General features: G+C 36.7%; 1 protein-coding gene across 2 annotated transcripts in view; it reads right to left on the bottom strand.

Annotated features, from left to right (window-relative positions):
- Positions 1-8,422, bottom strand: part of pou6f2 (POU class 6 homeobox 2) — a 98,043-nt gene extending 89,621 nt beyond the window's left edge. For both annotated transcript variants that reach the window (XM_087789199.1, XM_087789200.1), the window contains exon 1: positions 8,097-8,422. In XM_087789199.1, the coding sequence (XP_087645325.1) occupies positions 8,097-8,271 (175 nt within the window). In that variant the 5' untranslated portion in view covers positions 8,272-8,422. The remainder of the gene's footprint in view (positions 1-8,096) is intronic.
- Positions 8,423-17,753: the final 9,331 nt, after the last annotated feature.

The raw sequence follows: 17,753 nt of genomic DNA, 5'->3' as shown, positions 1-17,753 counted from the left end.
TGGAGAAAAAAAGAAAATCATGGTACTTAAAACCAAAGGTCACATGAGAACACGACGTCTCAAGAGGTTAATGTAGACGACAAGCATTAAATAAAACCTAAAAAAGGCATGTGAGTTGATGGTCAGTTTTGAGCGACAGATTGAATACTGTAGGACAAATAAACGTTTGATGAAGCACCATATTATCATTAACCCATCTTACGCTATGACCTTCTTCAAGTCGATAGTGGCCAGTTAGCAAACATCACCCTTAGCAACATTTTAGAATCTTTCTTTGTTTTCGGAATATCCTAAAATAAAGCTGGATGATCAGAACTTGAGTGGAATATAAAACATACATTAAATTAAGCAGAGTGAAGACAAGTGCCAAGTTTGCTGAAGCCCACCCAAAATTTGAGTTTACTGTTTACTTTATAGCTTCAAAGTTTATTTACTTTAACCATTATATAATAGCTGTAATATTTTTGATATCAAAGAGCACGAGCGGGCAGTGCCATTACAGAATTGAACTACACATCTAACACGTTGTCGGATTTGTCGCATTTGTGGGAGCAGCTACACACCACAGAGAGTGAAAAAATCCTTGGATCCAGATGGTACCGAGAACACCACCATAATATAATCATCTGATCCTGGTCTAATTTTTACATTCTTCAAATATAATCACAAGATAATCACGAAATATAATAACAGCCATGTGTCAAAATGTGCAAATAAAAAGCAACACAATACAACTTCCCAAGAGGTGGAATAGATGCTCCTTAAAACGTCGTGAGCAAGCTGCATTTGACATGAATGTTGTAAATGGAAATAACAACTTCCTCCTCCCCTTCGCTTCAGCACGTACACTTTCATCTGCTGCCTAATGTCGCGTCGACACTGAGGTTATGTTACTAATGTACGACACCTGCTTTACAGGCGTATGTCAGGCTCCTTGTCAAGTTTACGCAGATCACTGAAATCCTCCGTAATGAGATCCTCCTCCAGGGAAGAACCTTGTTCCCCCTCGCGCTCCTTTATGCTCATCTTATTTACTCAGCCCATTCAACACAAGGTTCGTGCCACTTTATTACTTAACCTCGCCACACAACATTACGAGGCTCTTTGCATCAGCAAGCAGCCCGCCCCGCCATACTTCCTGCTCACTAAGCAGATTACACAAAAATAATAAGAACTCCTGCCTCCAGCGGTGTGTGCATAAACGTGTCTTTGTGTGTCCACGTGCATTTGTGAGGGGAAATGGAAGGAGAACATGTTTTGTACTTCGTGTACATTATGAGAGAACATTAGTGGGTGTGCATGTAAAATTAATGCACTTCACTTGTTTGTGCACACAAAACACAATTCTAGGTCTGGAGAGTGTCAATAAAAACTGACGGGGCAAATGTTTTCGGCCGAAAAACAAAAACAAAAAGCTCATGGCGATGGAGGATTACAGGGAAAGACGTAAAAATAAAGAAATGTTCAGAAAGGAATACCAGAGATGTAACGTGTTAAAATAAATATTTCCAACTCTGGGTTTATGAGTATATTTAGATAAACATACCATTTATGATGAATTATAAGATTAACTTTTGAAAATAAGTTTAGATTGATTATTAAACTTATAAATCTCACATGATATGATTTATTTCAAAGTCTTGTTTAAACAGTTATTTATTTGAAATCAGGGATTTTCTTAGATTTAAATTTTTTTTATCTATGTTTATTAAAATACTATGAATATAGATAGAGAAAATAATTCATTTTCACACACACACAATTCATATATATAAACATACAACCATACAAACATATTGTAGTATTTTGAGAAAAAAAGATTAAAAAAAAGGTATCTCAAAACAATCAGACTGAATTATTAGAATATAATTTAGTCAATAAAGAAGGTGTTGAAAGATGATTCAAATTGTAAATTAAATAATAGCAACTAATTATTAAAGTTCTGGACGATTGGGAAAACAATTACATAGTTTTGTAATATTTAAGAAAATTAAAATACAATACTAATGTAAAATACAACATTACAATAGAAAGTAACAATACTTACTGTTCACCTGTCCGAATTCGATTTTTTGTTTTTTACTTTATTCATTTTGTCAACTTTGCGTATCCATATCAAATCTTTTCCGGTATAATTTTTAGGCTTCATAAAATCATCAACATATATTCTATATTCCAATCCAAACTAGAATTTTGGGCAGAAATATATTCTGTACTCTTCAAGAAAACGCGAAAAGGAAAACAAAAACAAAAGAATCCACATTCGGACTCACCATCAAACGTATGGTCTTATTTTCTCCGTGACCTCCAACGCCAGGAATCAATGAAAGATTCATTTTGCACTTTTGGGTCGGGGGTGGAGGGATGGGGGGGTGGGGGGGGTTCTGTAGGTGACCTTTGTGAAAATGTTCCACCATTTTGGCAGAATCTGTATAAGTGCAGACCATTTGGTGAAGACAGTAAGTGTGTGAAATGAGTGCTCCTGTCGTTCCGGCCGGGCTCTCTTTGACAGCATGATGATAGAAGCGTCACATCCTTGGGAGAGTAAATGCAAACTGACAAGAGATGAGCCTTTGGTTGCCGAATATAATACGGAATTGTGCTCTGAGTGTCTTATTATCTTGTCTGTTGATGTCTGAAAGGGGGAGATTTACTGGAGGAGAGAAGACAGAAACTGTACGCAGCCAACACCATCTTGTCCTCTGGATGAGGAGAAATTGCTTGCCCTACTAACCACAGCTTTCCCACCTCATGTGCACTTCTACTTGGAATAAACACATGGCAGCAGGATGTTTGTGGTGCCTCATAGCCCCTGTTAGCTGAAGTGGAAGACTATTTGCACAGACGAGCTTTTAGGACGAGAACGACCCTTTTCCATGTTGCGCTCGACGCGCGGTGGGTGTAGCAGGTGGACAATTTACTGTGGACAAACATGACCACAACTGTCATCGCCGCCCACTTACTTCTAATATTGACACAAAGTCCTATCAACACACAATGAGACGCAACAACTTGTTTGGATAGAATGTATATATATATAGTTATATATCTATATATCTATATATACTGTATATATATATATACATATATACATATACATATATATATATATATATATATATATATATATATATTTATATATATATATATATATATATAGATACACAGAGATGTATAGACTTTTTCTCAAATCAAAGTAGATTCATGTTAGTGACCTATAAAGATATAGTGATAAGATAAGGGACATAGATGGAGGTCAACCATTAGGGTAACATTGATATTGAAGGAAATAATCTTGTTTATTGAAGGAGAAGTAACACAAAAATAATAAATATACATTTAAGAATGAAAAGAATTTGGTTCGACCTGTGGCCCTGTTCCAGTGCAACCCATAACCGTGTTATATAAACTCATATTTCCTCCAAGAATGATGATTTTTACACACATTTCAACTTCTACTGATAGAAGAAGATGAATTTATCGTTACCATAACAGATCAAACTTAAACATAACACATCCACTTTCCTTCAAACATTCAATGTTTTCCTTTCATAAATAAAATCCAGAATTTACAATTAGAAATAATTAATATTTTAACGGTTAGAATTTAGATTCAAAGTGATAGAAAGAATGATAATCAAATCTAGCAATTTTATCATCTATTTAAGCTAGCAACTGCCAATCTTATATGTGTTATGGGGGGGATTAGGTTAAACTTCACAGATCCTTAAATATATGAAAACCTTACCTTCATAAACAGTTTTTATTTGAGAAAGACATTTATTTTAATATAGTGTTTGATCAGGGCCATCAATTTAATAATGAAATAATACATTATATAGGTAAACGTGACCATGAAAAATGATCTGGTCACTTATATAATGTGCCTTTCACTGGTGGATGTGGTCATCATGAGCTGACCTTTCTATTGAGGTTGAACAGCCTGCTGGTTGATCCATGCTGTTTGGATCACAGCAAACCCACACTAACTGTTCAGACCAGCCTTCGTCTGGTGAAGCTTTCACATCACATGGTGGACGAGACTTTTATGTGTCACGATAGTTTGAACAGTTTAGTCACTGAATTCTAACTTTCACCAAGTTTTGTATCGTTTCAACTAATGCATGAACAAGTCTACGCCTCTTAGACCATGTCTCTGGTTAAACATCTTTTTTCTTGTCTGATCAAACACTACTGTGACCTGAATCATCCTAAAGGGTTTTGAATTTAGTGGCCTACAAAGTGTCAAAGTTGACTTTAAGGAAAAAGTTCTTTAAATCCTTAAACAATTTGTGACTGAAAGAAGAACTACTAATCTAGTTTATACCAATAGCATTTTACCATTCCAGTATATTCTCAGCAAGATTCAAAGCAGCTAAAATTATTATTTTACGTCTTGATAAGCAGTGGTGTATAGGTTGAATGATAATGGTCAAGAATCCACTGATGGTTGCTAAATGAAGTGTGTTCTCAGTCAAATCTTTTTTTGGTCACCAGTTAAAGCAAGTACAAATACATCTGAGAAACCAAAGCTAGCGACGACTCTTCATAGTGATGCTGCATTAACTAGAACAGAAGCTCTACTCTGAGTCCCAAATGCTGAGCTTGTGACTTCTCCACCACCGTGTCAGTAAATCTTTTCTTTTTTTTAATTTCAGAATATCAAGAAAACTCGAAAAACAGATGAAGAATTTAAAAGCAGGCAATTTGAGAAATTGAGTTGTTCTAGACATTTAAACATTATCAACTGTAATGATTATTTTTCATTTTTTATTATTATATTTCATTCCCTATCCTTCTTCTCACAAAATAAAATGACAAATACATTTTTAATATAAACAATGAACATTTTCTGCCCATAGTTAAAAAGAAAATAAGAAATAAATCTAACAAAATAAAAAATTATCAAAGGTATATATTTTCAGCCTATTGTATTCATCGTATCCCTAATTATAGTATTTGATCCTAATTGTTCTATTCCAAACATATTCGTCTATTGTGATCTTAGTCTCAACAGTATCTTCACCAAAACATTTGGAAGGCCTGGAGATTATATTTGAAAATTCAAGACTTTCCCTGAATTTTAGAATTAGAATCACTTTATCGATTCTCAAGAGAAAACAACTCAGTTTGAGCTGACTTGGGTTACAAAGGAAAGTTGATTTACGGACTTTAAGACAATATATAGTTGTAACATGAACTCACCAGAAGTTTTAAGTTGATAGGTAATTTATAAACTTTTATAAAATATGCATCTCTCTTTAATATCAACCTACTTCCTTCATGATGTATTCCCTGACGGCCAAGTGGCAGATGGGTAAGGAGTTCTGATCATTGCCAATTTTAGAAACCCTTTTCTAGCATTAAGGAAAGTAAAGAAAGACTCCAGTTCAATTCGTCTTCCAGGATAACTAATGGTGCCTTCATTCTTTTCCTGAGAACCTGCTGTCAATCACAAAAATTGGGGCGCCTTATTAGAGAAATTATGCAAAACTAAGAGACATAAAACCCGCCAAGTTATCGCTTTAACAGCCGAGGATCTGAACTTGACTTTCACCTTCATCTGTTGCTTCAGCGCAGCGGGAGGCTCACCGGAGTGGAATCAAACACCGAGCAGAGGCCTTTTTAAGTGACTTTTCTCGCTCGCATTTAAACTGATTTTGTCTGTCAGCAGCTATAATGGGTAACACTGTTTTCAAACTATAACCTATTTACTCGAGCGTGAAGCCTCGGCTGATCTCTGCAGTTTAAGAGAACCGCGTTGTTGAGCTGAGCACATTAAGCACTTGATAGATCGATACGACTCCAATGAGTGGCAAATGAAACAATCAACGAAAACATGGAAATCTCAAGGATATCCTGCATTAAACATGGAGAGAGGAGGCGTTTCTCTGCGACCACGGCCCTGCCGGAGGTAACTGCTGTGTGTCGTGTTCAGACGGAGCTTCAGACGGAGCTTCAGACGGAGCTTCAGACGGAGCTTCAGACGGAGCTTCAGACAGGACCAAGAGCTCCTGGCGCAGCCAGCGGCCTGAACTAAACCTGCCGCCAGCGACGCTGCTGGCTGCGCCACCGGCCAGAGACCTACAATCCACATGGCGACTGACCAGAGCGGTGTGAAAGAGGAACATCATCGCCTTGTTTTCAGCTTTAGATGTCGTGTTTTGTGTGAAGAAAAAAAACAGACGTTTCCACTGAGAATATATCTTTGTTAATATCATTAAACTACTAATTTAAGCTATAAGTTAAATTAGTTAAAACAATATAATTCAGGTTATTACTAGCATTAGGTTACATTTAGTGAGGCACCTAAAAAAAAACACTGTACAATTCAGAATTCTTTGATTTTCTAAAGGGCAGCTACACTGAGGAGCATGTTGTAGGTCATGTGTGACGAAAGGGCCCTTAAGGTCTCCTTACATGTGACACTTCTTTATTCACTGATGTTAAAAAATATAGTTCGATGCTCAAAAAAAATTACCATTTTCTTTTTATTTAGAATATGAATGAAAACATCTGATCAAATAAAAAAAGAGATATTGTAAAACATTTTACTTTATGAGAAATATGATAATTCAAGCAATTCTTAAATATGTATACTTCGAATATTATAGAGTTTTTTTCTCTCACATTTCAAGTTCAGATCCAACATTTTTATCTTTTTTTCTAAATGTGTGAAAACATTATTACTACATAGCGTCTTGAATATTTTAAATTGTGAAGCAAGATACAAGTCTCTAGTTAGAAATCCGTATTTAAGATTTTGTTTATGTTTTTGTCGTTTATTTCTGCTTTCAATTCAAAATACAATGACTATAACTAGGATACACACACCATACGAAACACATTTCTAACGAAGCTTAACTGTCACTGCTAGTTCATCATCTGTTTGCATCTGTAATAAATACATTTTAAATTTTCAAAACAATAAGACTTGATGCTTATTAATCCAAATTCTACCTCAGTTTCAAGACGTAATCCTGACTTGGATGCTCCACAAGCTGCTGGTTATTTCTGAGGTCAGGACTCAAACGTCTGAAGAAATCGCACTGATTAGGTCTGAAAGTAAGATTTGGTTCACCCTCCTCTGAATTCTTATTTTCTCCTCCTCACACTGGACCTCACATCAAACCCTACCAATGCTCGGCATTAAAGATTTAGGATAACGCAGAGTCGTTAGAAGTAACACACGTTTGGCTGCGATGTTTATCAGTGTGTGGATTTAAAATACATTTGAAAATTGAATTAAAGAGAATTAAATTGATAATCGTGGACAATATGTAAGACAAATATTTTATAAACCTCTTTTTACTGTATTCATATCATTTAATTGTTTTATTCTTTAATGCCACCACAAAATAATCACGTTGTTGTGTTTACAAAACTGGCAGTAAAGGTTTCTGATTCTTATTAACGATAAATGATTTAAATTGAAGAGTTAAAAAAGATCAATTTAATATGTATAAAAAGGTGATTTCATACATTTTACTTTTATATATACGGATTTGTTGTATCATTGTTGTATTTGTTGTTTTTTTAATAAATAAAAAGAGTGTGAGCGAGTAAAACATTAAAATAAATAATCAGAAGTGAACTTGAATTTAAATTAAATAAATACAGTACAGCTGCTTGTTATCAAGGAGGAATTCACTATTTTTATAACACAGACATGAAATAATATAATATAAATAAATCTGTTGAGTTCAAGATATTATTTGAATATATTTAAGAAGCACTGTGAGAATATTCTCATTGATAAAAACATGTATTTATCCCAAATCTGCTTCATGAAGAAACAGAATTAGCAACTAGTTCTCTGAGAAGCAAATTATCAAATGATGCTTTTGAATTAAAAACTATTCTGCGCAGCTCTGTGAAGATGAAAAGTGTCTTTCAAAGCAGTCAAGAAGTTCATTTCTGAGGTGTAGAAATGGCCTTTTAAAGTAGAGCAAAGTTGTCTGTACCTGCAGATAAAGTTGTGCTCAGCAGTTGAAGTAACTTTTTTGACACCTGTCCCGGCAGAGGAGTCCTCCTCCCTGCAGGGCCCGGGGGGGTCGGGGTGGTGGTGGTGTGGGAGAAAAGTGGGGTTGACTCACCGTACAGCTTGGCTGGAGTCCCCTCTCGGTCGGAGGCGGCGTCGGAGGGCAGGAGCAGGTGCTCGTCGTTCAGATCGCTGTCCGGTGAGGCCACTTTGTCGTCCGCCCGGAGTTCTGCCGCGCTCATGTCGCTGCGCAGGGAGAGCAGCGGCTTGCTGAGCTGCCCTGTAATCATCGGATCCTGGAAGGAGCTGGACCCCGGGTGGGAGACGAGGAGCCGAGCAGGGGGAAAAAAAAAAACCTCTGGTTAGATGTGCGTTCGTCTCTCACCCTAACCGTCTCGATGTCTCACTCTCTCCCCTCTCCCCTTTCTATCGCTCACTCATCACTCTCCCTCTCTCTCTCCTCCTCCTCCTCCCTCTCTCTCCCTCCTGCTCCCTCTTTTATCCAGAGCTGGTGCTTCCCGCTGATACTGGCCGTGTTAGAGAGCGCGTGGCTTCACCGTCGCACCATCTCTGAGGGCTCATTAGGACCTGACGTCTTCTGCGAGGGCGAACCGATAAATTCAATAAATTTAATTCCACACGTCAAATTGAGGTGATGTGATGCGCACCAGCGATTACACCGATTTGGGTGTATGTTGGGGACGTGGAAACAGATCAATGGTGACACGTCGCAGACCTGGACGTACTTATACAGCTTCTGGCGCTTTCCAAAATTTTTTTTTCTCCAATTATTTATATTTGCTCAATCCCTGAATCTCCTGGACATTGATTTTTATTCAACGTTCACTCTTGTGTGATGTTACTCAACAAACTCTACGTCACTAACTTCTTTTTATTAAATACATTTGCCAACATCAATAAAAATAAATGATACTTTTTTTACCCAAAAGGAAAATGTTACGCATTTGCCATTGAAATTCTACACTGAGAATAACACAACGTTCAATTTTGAATTGCCAAATGTGAATTGAAAAGTGATATAGTACATAAAAACATCAAATACTATGTAGTGTGTGACCAAAACAAAACAGTAATGTGCACTTGCCTTAATATAAAACTGTTACTCAAACATTTAAAAACATTATAATGTCATTAACACAATAATATATTAATAAATATTTATATAAGAGCTAAAATAAGAGTGTGAATGTATTTTTCAAATCACTTTCAATATATAATCATAGATTTTTCATGTTGAATATTTTCCACTGTTTTTCTTTCTTAATTCAACAATTATATAAGGTTTAAAACAAATTGTTGAATAAAAACAATTGGTAATGACTAGTTTTAACAATTAATCCACTGATTTTACTACAAAATCCTTTCAAGTTATATTTCACTTTAGCCTTTTTTGTTAGTTTATATTATATACGTATCTTATCAAAACACCAACTTTGTATTTCTCTGATTTAAAAAACAACAACTTTGAATCCCAGGTTACGGTGAAGTGGAAACGTTGACAGATACACTGAAGGCTAAAACACGAATGCTAACAGAATAAGAAATTAAAAGAAGTTCTTCTCTTTAACATAAACAATATGCGTAAGTTAAGAAGGTTATCTAAAATAGTTATTTGGAACGCTTGGTGTACTTTTGAAAAGGTGAGTAGATCAATTTAAACAGTAAAATGCTACACAGTTTTGCTAACAGAAAGCTAATAGTTTGATGGTCCTCGCTAGTTATAGTATAAAAGGATAAAACTTTGCACAACTTCCACACTAAATATCAAGTACAGCCCGTTTTAAATTTTCATTTTACATGTGAACTTAATAAAAAAAAAAAATTCCTGGAAATGATTTAGGGTTTGTTTTTAACTATTATGCTTTAAAAACCAAAGAACTAACTTCTTAGACATTTTGCTGAAGTTTCAACTTCTCTCAGGCATTTTAAATTGTTGTTTAAAATAATATTACAGTAATTATAATAATAATAACTGTTATTATAAAAAAGTAAAGTTTGCTTAAAATCTACCATGTATTTTCAAACAGAAAACCTCATGAACAAAAATTTTAAAAATAATGTATATTTTTAAATAAATAATTTCAAAAGGTGATTAAATACATGTGAGTATATTTAAGTACACAGTGATCACAGACAGAACTGTGAACACTAAGTAACAGAAAGTAAAGAACGATATAATAATAAAATCATCACTCAAAATAAAACACACACACATTTTACATAGACTTTCTGCTCCCTCAGTTGAGAGTGACATCAACAGCGCTCACATCAAACTTTCAAAGGTGTTGCTCAAAAAGTCACTTACCAAATGAAATATCCGTGGAGAAAAAAAAGTGGATTGTTTGACAAAGTCCAAGGAAGCGGCAACAGGAGCGGCTACAACATGTTGGCTCGCAACAAAGCCTCTTGAACCTTCGGAGAATGACCGGCGCAGGTTTAAGGTTTTGCCTCCTCAGACAAAACACTGGAGATGTCACCCTCGTCCCTCTCTTTCTCTCTCTTCCTCGCACACTCCCTCCCACCTCCTCCTCACTCTGTCTCTTCCCCCTTGTGTCTCCTGACTGGAGAGCTCCTCAGACAGTCGTCCTCCACCTCGGGCTCTACCACACAGACACAAGGCAGCGGGACTACAGCCCCCTTTCCTTATTTATGAACCTAAATATGTCTGAGGGGATGACAGATGACCACTACATATATGCACAGGAAGAAAAAAAAAAAAAGGGGAGTTTAATCTTGAGCCAAGTCAACACCCCCCCCCCCCCCCCTCACACACACACACACACACACACCCTTCACCGGCCACTATCAGGGTGGTCAATGCGTTCCTGCCCACGGGGGGATTTTTTTTTTAATGTGCTCTTCCCTGGGAATCAGCCTGTTTTGATATGACACGTGATAATCTATGAAAATGTTAATCAATAGAAATAGTTTAAGCTGTCGCTAAAACCCCCGAAAAAAGGCCGACTGGTCAATACTCAACAAAGTCACTAGTCGTTGTCGCTTCATTTGTGGAGCACTTAAAAGTGGGACACTGCGCATCGATGCACCTCTTCGCCCGCGGAGGTAAACACATTTCCCCCTCTGTCTGAGCCCGGACGCACTCTGCATGCGCCGGGGTTAACCCCCTCCGCACCTCCCACCTCCTCGCCTTTGAGACGCTTGATAGGTCCACTGGAGGGCAAAATTAATACCTAATTGAATCTTGCAGTCATCAAAATAATCAATAGTTTTTTATTATTTATTCTTCACGGTCTGTTGACTGCTTGAAGGCTCAGAAAAGGACGACAGAGCTCTGAAATTTCTATCGTTTTCACAATGTAATTTTCACCGGGGCATGTGAGTTTACACACACACACACACACACACAAAGCAGAGCGATAGTTTTTTGTTAGAAGGTGGAAAAGGATAAAGAAGAGAATCGTTGCCCCAGCAGCTATGATGAAAAATAGAATAAACAAGCTAGTGACACTTCAGAGAAGGGCAGGGGTCCTTTCTGTCCATCCCTCCATCTTTTTTTTTTTCCTTTCCCCTTTTCTCCTTATTTCATCATATCAGGAGTTTGGCGCTACCTCTCTAATGCTGGCATTTCTCTTCCTGACAGACTCCAAACAAGTGCCGGGAATGAGATCAGAGCTCTAATCTTCTTCTGGCCTCCGAGGCTCCGGGCTGAGGGTGCGACACATCTCTCACCATCAGACCGGCCCGTTAATTAATTCATCACAAAACGGAGGGAGATCCCACTATTTGCAATCATTTCATCAAATGAGTCACATGGATGTGAGATTTACGCCTGGAATTCTAGGAGCCAACATTCCTTTCCTTCCCAGTTTGAGTCAATCTGTGCTCGTGTTGCTGCTGTAGTATCTTCTCGTGGTCCATGTTTTAATGATAAATCTATTATTCTGTACAAAATTATTTGTGTTTTCGGATAATGTTCTGCAGAAGTGATTCAATAGAGAAGAAAATGATATTGTTCAAACCAAAAATGGAAACATAAATAGTTAATGAATTCACTTATCTTGAGCTTTGATCTTTATATAATCCGATCAGAATGAAATTTTGAGATTTTTACTCATCAACTGTACTTGGTTATCGTAACCTAAATTTGTCTTTTCCCTTGAATTACTAAACACCAGAAGCATTTGTTGGTTTTCAACAAATTACATCTTAATGTTTGAAGTTTATTTTCTTCTGTTTAACTTGATTACAAAGTGGACTATAGTGAAAATAGTGATGTGAATTATTGAGGCATTATTGGAGACTGGTGTAGGACTGGTACTTTTCGAAATGGTGTTTAAATGGTGCGTGGCCTACAATGAAAAATTTCTGTTAAAGGAACATTTTGGTTATGTTCTGTCAATATCATTTTGGGGAAACATTTTGTGCCAGACAAGTTGCGGTGCTGCAAATTACTCATGTGACTCACTGATGATGACACACGCTTAAGTACAAAATGTTACTAAACAGCCTTGGAGTGTGATATCAATCTCTTTATTATAATTATTCCGAGCTAAATTAAGCATTAACACACACATGACAAGTCACATCAGAAGAAACACTGTCCACATTTATTGTGGACTAATAAGAAAACACATTATCAAAATGTCATCTAGTTTCAATGAATTGTTATTTATGAAATTAATTTTAACAAACTATATTCATTTAAATTCAGCACAGAATGAGTTTGTGGTCCGAAATCGGCGCCCAGGCCTCGAGTTTTTGACCCCAAAGAACAGAAATTAGGCTGAAGCCATAAGAAAAAGCTTAAGTCTTCGGTCTAAAACTCTACTAGGAGCCACTTAGAAATGGAATTTTAGTTTAGTTTTCAATCCCCAGAATTATCAGTGATGTGTCAAAATCGCAATTCCAGTTGAAATAAAATAGTAATTATTGGGCAACTTCAAGCACAATCTGGTATATTTCCCAGTAATATGCTACGGCTATCATAAACTGATTTAATGTTATTATAATCATGATTTAATAATAATCTTTTCTTTTGGGAGATTTAGTTGAAACAACTTGTTTTGCTGATTTGATTTTAGTGTGTTTTTTCAGGGGACATTTAAAATGTCCTCAGTGGACAAGCAACAGACAAGAGGTTATTCAGCTCTGGGCCAGTGAAAGTTAAATTCAATGGGATCCTGTTGGAATCATGTAAACGATGGGCAAGTGTAAAAGAACACTACGGGAGGTGAATTAAAACCAATAATCCGCCCAATCCAATCGTACTGAACGTGATCAGATGTCCTAAAGATCTCTAACTTATTTGCTGCTTATATGTGAGGCCACAGGAAAAGGTTACAGAAACAGGAAAAATAACTTCTCTTCTGTTCTCTTCCTCATCCTCCTGCCTCACTGAAATCCTCCTGTCGGTGTTGAGATGAATATGGGTTTTGGACCAGCCTTTGACTAGTCTCAACCACTGTTTCAAACAGAATGCTGTGTCTATTATAGGACTCTAAATCATTCTTTCAATTAAATTCAACAGAAAGAAAAGCTAGTAAGAACAAGCAGGGTCAAGTCTTTGGAGTATTCTAACGCACCTTGGCCGAAAAAAACAGTGAACAACACCTGCACTAAATAACCCACACTCACCAACTCTTCCCATAGAATTATGCTGACGGCAACTCTGGCCTGTGCCCAGACTTCCACTTCTGTTGGTGTCTTATTGGACTCCTGCACCAACAAAAACTTTATTGACAGACACTACTCCCGCTCCCTTAACATCTCCCCCCAACTAGTCCATGCTATTAACTGAAGACCGCTAACGTATGTGACTCATGATCAAGATCCACTTCTACCCCTCGTCATCCGTGATCCCATCTCCCTGTTGACTTTATCACAGACCAATGACAGATATATGTTCTTCTGCTAGCAACAAGTAGATCAGGAATCTTGTTCAAACAGGCAGAGATGCCAACCGTTAACAGAATGTGTCGCCCATTGACTTCTCATTGTCTGTTCTGTTGAATATTCGTAATATTGGAATATCATTGTAATTATCAAACCTCAGTGTCGTGTTGTCATCAGGCAGCATTCAGGGTTTTTTTTCAAATCATTAATATGATCACAAGCTCCCTCGCTCTCCTTTGCTAAATCGCTCCCCGGTGGACGGGCGGTGGGTCAGTGAAGGCTGAGGGCTATCAAAGCGCAGTATTAAAAGGAGCTCTTTGAAGCTTGTAAACCACAGTGCCCAGCAGGTCTAGAAAAGAGAGACGCCTCTGATTGGTCAGGTGTGTGTGTGTGTGTTTTTGCTGGATCGATCCACAGAGCTGACATTCTGGAGCATCAAAGCTTTCAGTGCACTAATCTGACTCCTCCTATGAGGGCAGGGGTTGTTTTTATTAGTTTCGCTTTCTTCCTGGCTCAGAGGGGCAGCCACACGTTTCCACTTAAAGTGGCAAAGCTGTGCAAGAAAGACTGACAAAATATATGAAATGATAGAAAAAAAATCAAAAATTGATGAAGAAACTATAAAGAACTGGTGTCGAAGGAAAGGCATTGGATGGCAAATACAGAGAGAGATTGAACCTCTAAGAATAGAAAGATAATATCAGATTTATCAGTTGGGTTTGTTTTTGGCCCCCAACGTAGAATTCTATATTTTTTTAATTGTGTAAGAGTTTGAAAACACTAAGGTTGTTTGAATAGTGCTAAAAAAGGAAAGAAACAACTTTTCTTTCAAAACAATACAACTATTACATTAAATGTTCAAACTTTAACTTATTTTGATCGATTTTGGCTGTTACAGACATTGGCCAAGTTTTCAGATTTGATCGTTCTTAAAGTGCAACTAATGTGAAAACCCAACTCTCCTGACTCACCTTTCAATTTATTTCTATCCAAGATTTTTTGTTTTTGTCTCATCATGACCATGTTTTGAAGTTATTATTTTATAAAGTTGTCCCCCGACAATGAAATCTCAGCGAACAAGAGGTTACGAGAGCCAAGTCCATTACGACGTACTAATGGCTTCACTCCTCCTCCAGCCAGGCGTAATCACGCCCACTTTGTTTAAACAACGACTCCCTTGGAGGTTGAGACTTCTGGGATTGATGCTGGCATTGACAAACCTTGATGCTTGACCAACCACAGCAGAGTGGGTGTGGTCAAGGTAAAACAGATTTAATCTCCAGAAAAATAAAGCATTTTCAGTGGGCGGGGCTTAAGCAGATTTTAAATATTTCAATTGAAAGAGAGTTTCGCACAAACAGACACGTACTGATGAGACAACAGAGCTCCAAGATATACTTACTTATTTAAAACACACTTAAATCAACACATTAGATGACCTTGAAGGTCTTAAGAAGGCTCTTAAGAAGAGTTTGGCTAAGGAGTACTATGATACGGGTGTTTCCGAGAAGCATTGTAAGTGCCTTCTTTGGAGAACATTAAGATCAACCAAAGGCTCTTATAGGGAGCTGTCCATCTGGGTGGTGCTGAAACTGAATCAATCGATGCCAGGCAAATCAATCACCCACCTCTTTATCATCACATAAGTGACTGACAGCACACACGTGGACTTTGGCAACTTTATCAGCGCACTATTATTTTGAAAAGTTGAGGATATACTTTTACCTGACAAAGCTTAAACATGGGTCAGTTCAATCTTCCATTTCCTTCTTTGTGTAAGATCTGCTTAAGCTAAGAGCGACTCTAGTAACACCTCTTCTTTCAGAGAAGATGTTCACTAGAAAGCTGCCTAACAAATGTGGGAAACGGGGATCTTGTCTGTGTAAGGTTCTGTCAGTATTATTTTAAACTGTGTGCATAGCTGACAGATTGAGAGGCTCTGCCAGGTGAGTAGAAATGTTTTCTTAACACGTGTATATTTTTGGCTGCCTGGATTCTACTTTAACACCACATCAAGACAAGCCTCATTTCCTGTCCATCAATACATTTGTTTTTTTGTTTTATCAGCAAGCACTTTTATATATTTATCATTTAATTTACATATTGAACATGTTTTTAAACAAAAAACATCTTCATCAAGATGAATTAAGCTAAAATACATGTTATATGAATTGATTTCATTTCATATAATATCTAAAATATCACAAACATTTGTCATACTAAATTGTTTTTATTTGGATTTGCGAAGACCCTCAAAAATATAAATTTTCAATTAAACATCTAAATTGTAAAAAGCTTCAGTTATGCCAGATAATTGACGAGAACCTTTTCATGACTGTCTTCAAGCATGATTTTAAATATATTTTAAAAATATCTTAATAAGGAAAAAACTAATATATAAAACACCTCACGAGAAAGGCACACACAAGCTGCCCCTGGAGAATCATGTTGTGTTTTTTTTAAATCCCCCCAAAAACCCTCGCACTACATTTTTATATCTATTTAATATCTACATTTCTTGGCATTTGAAATACAAACAAAACTTTGTGTGGCAGGGAGAGACTTCAATGTTTCTTGGATCCATGTGGTCAATTTGAACCACTAAAATTAAGTTATTTTACTTTTACAAAAAGATAAACAAAGAAAATCACATTACCTCCTTGGCAGATGTAAGACATCTTGAACAAAAATATTATTTCACTCTATTAACTCTTGTATAATATAACATTTTATTGTTAAAGCCTAAACACACTTCTTATCGATGGATTTTTGTCTCAAAATATTGGGAGCAGAGCGTGAATCCCGGGGTCGTCCACTGTGGCAGGCGAGGATTGACACTGCAGAGATTCACACACGGCTGCTTCTCAAAGTCAGTTTCCCCTCACACATCATCCCCAGAGACCAGCAGCACATACACACTCATGAAAGGTGTGAAAATCTGATTTCCCAAAAAGGATCGGTAATTCTCTGTGAGGGTGGAAGCCACAATCAATAAATCATTGCTAAGTAGATTGTAAAGAAAAAAAAGAGGAATATTCCCCTTGGTATCAGTGCATTAGGATTCTCCGGAGGACGGGTAAGGGGAGGAGGGAGGGGGAGACATTCTCAATAAAGAACAGGCAAATCATACCTTTGCCATTCATCTGGACTCGGACCAGCAGCTGTCAGCCCGGTGACTTGACAGGAATGTTCACTATGATCATGGAAGTCTGAAGAACCTCCTATGAGATACTGTGATAGGATATAATTTCAGAATATTAAAAAATGCAATTTCCATAAAAAAATACATTATTTATAAATGTATTACAAATATATTTATTCTCATTTTGGTGTTGTTCTAACAGAAAGATATTTCTTCCCAAGGGTGAATTATATAAGTCAACCTGGAATTATACATGTTGTCAATATCACAACTTTTAGTGTTTCGGGCCAGCAATATACAAAGAAATTGTTCTAAACATTCTATCTAATGTTTTGATCACAAAACATATACACATTTTGAATAAGAAAAGGCTAATAAAAGATTATACAACGATAACCTTGGAAATACAACACATATATTGAAAATATATTTAAATGAAGAATTGGTGTGAACTTGACACGCACCTACACACACAAACTATAAATGAAAATATGATGCAAAGGAAATATCAATAACAATACAAAAATGAATGTTAGTTAAGTGGACAAAATGACACTTGTAGAAAAAAATGGTAATACTTTTGGATGACCTAAAAAAAAAGGATACGAGTTTATATACGAAATTCAAAACATAACTTACCTTAAAAATAACTCGCACATTTGGTTCATTTGGGTCGTAATATATTCCAACGACGAATCATGCGTGATGTTAACTCGTCAAAAGAGTTTTAAAGTTGCATTTATTCATTTAAAATCA

This window comes from Callionymus lyra, chromosome 4 (genome assembly GCF_982586985.1).
Source record: "Callionymus lyra chromosome 4, fCalLyr1.hap1.1, whole genome shotgun sequence".
In the NCBI taxonomy this organism is placed as follows: Eukaryota; Metazoa; Chordata; class Actinopteri; order Syngnathiformes; family Callionymidae; genus Callionymus; species Callionymus lyra.
Note: the sequence above shows the minus strand (reverse complement) of the source record. Positions and strands in the feature narration are given on the sequence as shown.